This window comes from Lepidothrix coronata, unplaced genomic scaffold, assembly GCF_001604755.1.
Source record: "Lepidothrix coronata isolate B3197 unplaced genomic scaffold, Lepidothrix_coronata-1.0 Scaffold970, whole genome shotgun sequence".
Lineage (NCBI taxonomy): Eukaryota > Metazoa > Chordata > Aves > Passeriformes > Pipridae > Lepidothrix > Lepidothrix coronata.
This window is the reverse complement of record NW_016691150.1, coordinates 2,972-7,705: the sequence shown is the minus strand read 5'-3', so window position 1 is coordinate 7,705 and position 4,734 is coordinate 2,972. Positions and strand designations below refer to the sequence as shown.

General features: G+C 62.7%; 1 protein-coding gene across 1 annotated transcript in view; it reads left to right on the top strand.

The window, feature by feature from the left end:
• Positions 1 to 2,434: 2,434 nt before the first annotated feature.
• LOC108510471 (polyhomeotic-like protein 2) overlaps positions 2,435 to 4,734 on the top strand; it is a gene marked incomplete at its 3' end in the record, with an annotated part of 4,390 nt that continues 2,090 nt past the window's right edge. Inside the window, exons 1-4 of the mRNA XM_017840149.1 lie at positions 2,435 to 2,578; positions 2,666 to 2,824; positions 2,897 to 2,974; positions 3,059 to 3,220. Of these exons, the coding sequence (XP_017695638.1) occupies positions 2,435 to 2,578; positions 2,666 to 2,824; positions 2,897 to 2,974; positions 3,059 to 3,220 (543 nt within the window). The remainder of the gene's footprint in view (positions 2,579 to 2,665; positions 2,825 to 2,896; positions 2,975 to 3,058; positions 3,221 to 4,734) is intronic.

The following is a 4,734-nucleotide window of genomic DNA, read 5'->3' as shown; positions in this document are numbered from 1 at the left end:
CTCCTCTGCTTCTGCACCCCCTGATTATTATTATTATTATTATTATTATCATTATTATTATTATTATTATTTTATTATTGCCCCCCCATCATATTCCAGTGCCACCATATGATCTCTGACCCCCACTATTGTGTCTGACCCCACTCCCTTCTTTCCCATCCCCCACTAGTGTTTTCCTCCCCTCCCCACCATCTTGCTCCCCCTCCTCTGGTTTCACACCCCCTTACCATTATTTCCCACCCCCCACCATCACATTCCAGTGCCTGCTCTTATCTCTGACCCCCCCATATTATCTCTGACCCCCCTTCTCTCCCACTCCCCCACCAGATCCCAGCCCTCACCTACATCTTGCACCCCCATATTATTCCCCCTCTCTATCCCATATTCCTCCCCCCATCCCGTATTCCCCCCTCTATCCTGGGTGTACCCCCATTCCACACCCCCCCGTGATTTCCCCACCCCCCATTTTGGGCTCAGATCAGGAATTCCAGCTCTGTGGTTCTTCCCTGCTCCAGCTGGGGGACCCCCCCATGTCCCCCCATCCTGCTGTGTCCCGCTGGTTCCTGAAGATTTCGGGATCTTCCCTGTTTGTTGTTTTGGATGGGTTTCATGTTTTGGGGTTTTCTGGGGGAGTGGAGCAGGTTTCCTCTGTCACCCGTGGGTCAAAAGTGAGCTGCCCCCTCTGACACCCCAAATTCCCAGGGGGGTTGGTGTGGGTGAGGGTGGGGGGTTCCAACCACAGAGGGTGGGAGCTGCCAGGGGCTTCCTGGGCTGTGCCCATCCCGGGGGGATTGGCTCTGGATGGGCCTGGCATGGTCCCTCTGTGTTAGGCAGTGTGGTGACCCCGTGTCACCCCAGTGCCACCAGCGGGGACAAAAGGGGTCCGTGGCTGCCCAGCAGGGAAGGGGCTGCCCAAAATCTCTCCAGCTCGTGGTGGGCACGTGCCAGGACACAGAGGAGAGGGTGGGAAGTGTCACGGGCCACACACAGGGCTGGGGACACCAATGGATGTCCCACCTGTGCTTTGGGAGTGGCACCCCCAGGGGACACGGCCCCATAGGCCACCGAGGCCGGGACGTCACCACTGCCACATCCCTTGGGTGCCACGCTGGGGCTGGGGGTGGCTAGGGTGGCCTGGCCACCCCCTGTGGCCACCAAGGCCACCCCCCATGGTCTGCAGTGCCCCACCCCACTGTCCCTGGTCCTGCTGTGGTGACACGTGTGACAGTGGCACTGCAGGGGCTTGGCAGGGACGGGTGACGTTGGTGGGGGCACAGTGGCCGTGTGTGGCTGTTGGTGACCACGGAGCCTTGTGGTGGCACAATGGGGGTGCTGCCCACAAACCCCCCCGCGCTCCCCCAGCGCTGTCCCTTTGTCCCTGTCCTCCTGTCCTTCTGTCCCACTGTCTATCCCCTTCCTGCCATCCATTCATCCCTCTTCTTCCTCCCTTTCTGCCCTTCCTCCCATCTTCCCTTCCTCTCTGTCTGTCCTTCCTTGTGTCCCTGCATCCTTCCCTGGCCTTTCTTCCATCCCTCTCTCCCTCCTTTGTGTCTTTCCATCTGGCCATACTTCCTCCTGTCTGTCTGTCCTTCCCTCCATCCCTTGGTCCCTCCCTTCCTTCCCTCCTTCTGTCCAGCCTTCCCTCCTGTCCTTGGTTCCTTTCCTCATTCTGTCTGTCTTTCTGTCCGTGCATCCATCGTTCCTTCCTTCCATCCTTAGATCCATTGATCCATCCATCATTCCTTCCATCCTTTCTTCTGCCCTTCCCTTTCTTCCTTCCTTACTTCATCAATCCTTCCTCCCCCCTCCCATCCCTTTCCCCTTTCTGTCCATCCCTCCATCCATCTTCTGTCCATCCCTCTCCTCCCCTGGTCTGTCATTCTGTCTCTCCTTCCATCCTTCCCTTCATCGCTTTCCTACTTTCAGCTGCCCTTCTGTCTGTCCTCTCCTACTTCCATCTCTCCCTTGGTCTCTTTCTTTCCATCTCTTCCCTACTTCCTTCTGTCCATCTGTTCTTTGACCCTTTCCTACTTCCCTCCTTCCCTCATTTCTCTCTCTCCTTCCCTCCTTTTGTCTGTCCATCCCTTCATCCCACTCCTCCTCCAGACCGTCCTTCTGTCCGTCTCTACCTCCTCAGCTCCATCTCTCTTCCCTCTGTCCTGTCCATCCCTCCTTCTGTGCCTCCTCCCATTCCCTCTCTTCCAGGGTGTTCTCCCAGGAGGATGAACCATGGGGGGCCTCCTGCTGTTCTTCCTCCATCCCACCCTCCTCCTCCTTCTCAGTGCTGGCCCCCCTGGCCCTCACCTGGCCACGGGCTTTTGCGGGGTGCCCCTCTCACCCCGGTAGCCCAGCCCCAGGGTGCTGCAGGGTGCCCCTCTCCCCCTTTCCCCCCCAGCTCTAGCCTGACCCGCGCTTCCCCCGCCCCACTCCCGCCATGGAGAACGAGCAGCTCCCGGCGCCGGCCCCCGCCAGCAGCTCCGGGGGCAGCGCCCCGGCCGCCGCCAGCACCGCGGCCACGCGCCCGCCCGGGCCCCAGATCTCCGTGTACAGCGGCATCCCCGACCGCCAGACCGTGCAGGTACGGCCGGGGGGGGCCCGCGGGGGGCCGGGAGGGTTCCGGGTGGGTCGTGGCGCTGCCCAGGGCCACGTTTGCCCCCCGCCACAGGTGATCCAGCAGGCGCTGCACCGGCAGCCCAACACGGCGGCGCAGTACCTGCAGCAGATGTACGCGGCGCAGCAGCAGCACCTCATGCTGCAGACGGCTGCCCTGCAGCAGCAGCACCTCACCAGCGCCCAGCTCCAGAGCCTGGCCGCCGTCCAGCAGGTAGGGCCGCCCCGGGGCACCCCTGGGTGCTCGGGGTTGGCACACCCCCTCACTGTCCCGCTTCTCCCCAAGGCGAGCTTGGCGGCGAACCGGCAGAGCGGCTCCTCGGCGGGCAACGGCGCCCAGCCCGCCCCGGCACAGCAGCCCACGGTCAGTCCCCCAGCCCCTGGGCACCTGGCACGGCGGCACCCGCCTGTGCCAGCACCCTGACCTTGTCCTGACGCCCCATTCCAGATCAACCTGGCGACGTCGCCGGCGGCGGCACAGCTGCTGAACCGGGCGCAGAGCGTGGGCCCCGGCGCCTCGGGCATCGCGCAGCAGGCGGTGCTGCTGGGCAATGCCGCCTCGCCCGCCCTCACTGCCAGCCAGGCACAGATGTACCTGCGGGCACAGATGGTAAGGGGCACCCTGCGGCACTGGGGGGTGGGTGGGACCCTGCGGCACTGGGGGGTGGGTGGGACGTGGAGGGCATTGTGGTGAGGGGCAGCCAGGACCCACAGGGGGACTGGCATCCTGCTGTCGCATGGTCAAGACCCATGGGGGGCCCACCGGCCCACTGTGGGGTGCCCAGAACCCATAGGGTCCCCATGGTCCTTCGGCAGGGTGGCTGGGACCCCTAGGGTGCCTGTCATCCTGCTATAGGTGCCCAGGAGTTGTGGGGTGCCCATCATCCTGTTGTGCAGTGCCCAGGACTCATGCGAGGCCCATCATCTCATAGTGGGATGGCTGGGATCCATCAGGTGCCCATCATCCCATTGTAGAGTGTCCAGACCCATTAGGTGCCCATTGCCTCATTGTGGGGTGCCCAGGACCCATAGGGTCCCCATCATCCTGCTGTGGCTGCCCAGGATTTGTGGGGTGCCCATCATCCTGCTGTGGGTGCCCAGGACCCATGGAGTGCCTGTTGTCCCACTGTGGGGTGCCCAGGACCCATAGGGTGCCCACGGTCCTGCAGCAAGGTGGCCAGGACCCAGGGGGTGCCCATCATGTCACTGTAGGGTATCTGTCATCCCACTGTGGGGTGCCCAGGACCTGTGGAGTCCCCATCATCCCACTGTGGGGTGGCTGGGACCCACCAGGTGCTCATCATTCTGCTGTGGGGTGCTCAGGACTCATGGGGTGCCCATTGTCTCACTGTGGGGTGGCCGGGACTCGTAGGGTGCCCATGGTCCTGCTGTGGGGTGCCTGGGACCCTGTAATGGGTCCTGACCCTGTAGGGTGCTCATTGCTATGGATGGGGTGCTCAGATCCCAGAGGGTGCCCGTCACCCCAGTGAAGGTTCCTGAACCCCACAGAGTGCCCAGACCCCAGAGGATGGGTCTCAGCTTGTGGGGAGCCCATAGGGTGCCCATCAGAGCAGTGTGGGGTGCTCAGAGCCCATGGGGTGCTCCCCACCCCTGCTGTGGGGTCTGTAGACTTCATGGGGTGCCTTCACCCTGCTGAGTGGACCCAACCCCCATATAGGGTCCCTCCCACCCCACTGGGGGTGGGCAGATCCCACAGGGCTCCCAAAGCCCCATTGGGGGGTGCCTAAGCGGGTGCTCTTTGCTTTTGTAGGGGGTGTCTGGACCCTATAGGGTGCTCTCCATTCCTCTGGGGGTGCCCAGACCCTCTAGGGGTCCCCCTACACAATTAGTGGGACACACATGTGCCACCCCATAGGGACACACAGGAGGGTCACACATGGGGTGCCACCCTGTAGGGACACAAGGGGGGTCGCACAAGGGGTGCCACCCCATAAGAACACAGAGGAGTGTCACACAAGGGGTTCTATCCTGTAGGGACACGTAGGGAGGTCACACAAGGGGTGCCACCCCACAGGGACATGGAGAGGGGTCACACAAGGGGTGCCACCCCACAGGGACACAAGGGGGGTCACACAAGGGGTGCCACCCCACAGGGACACAAGG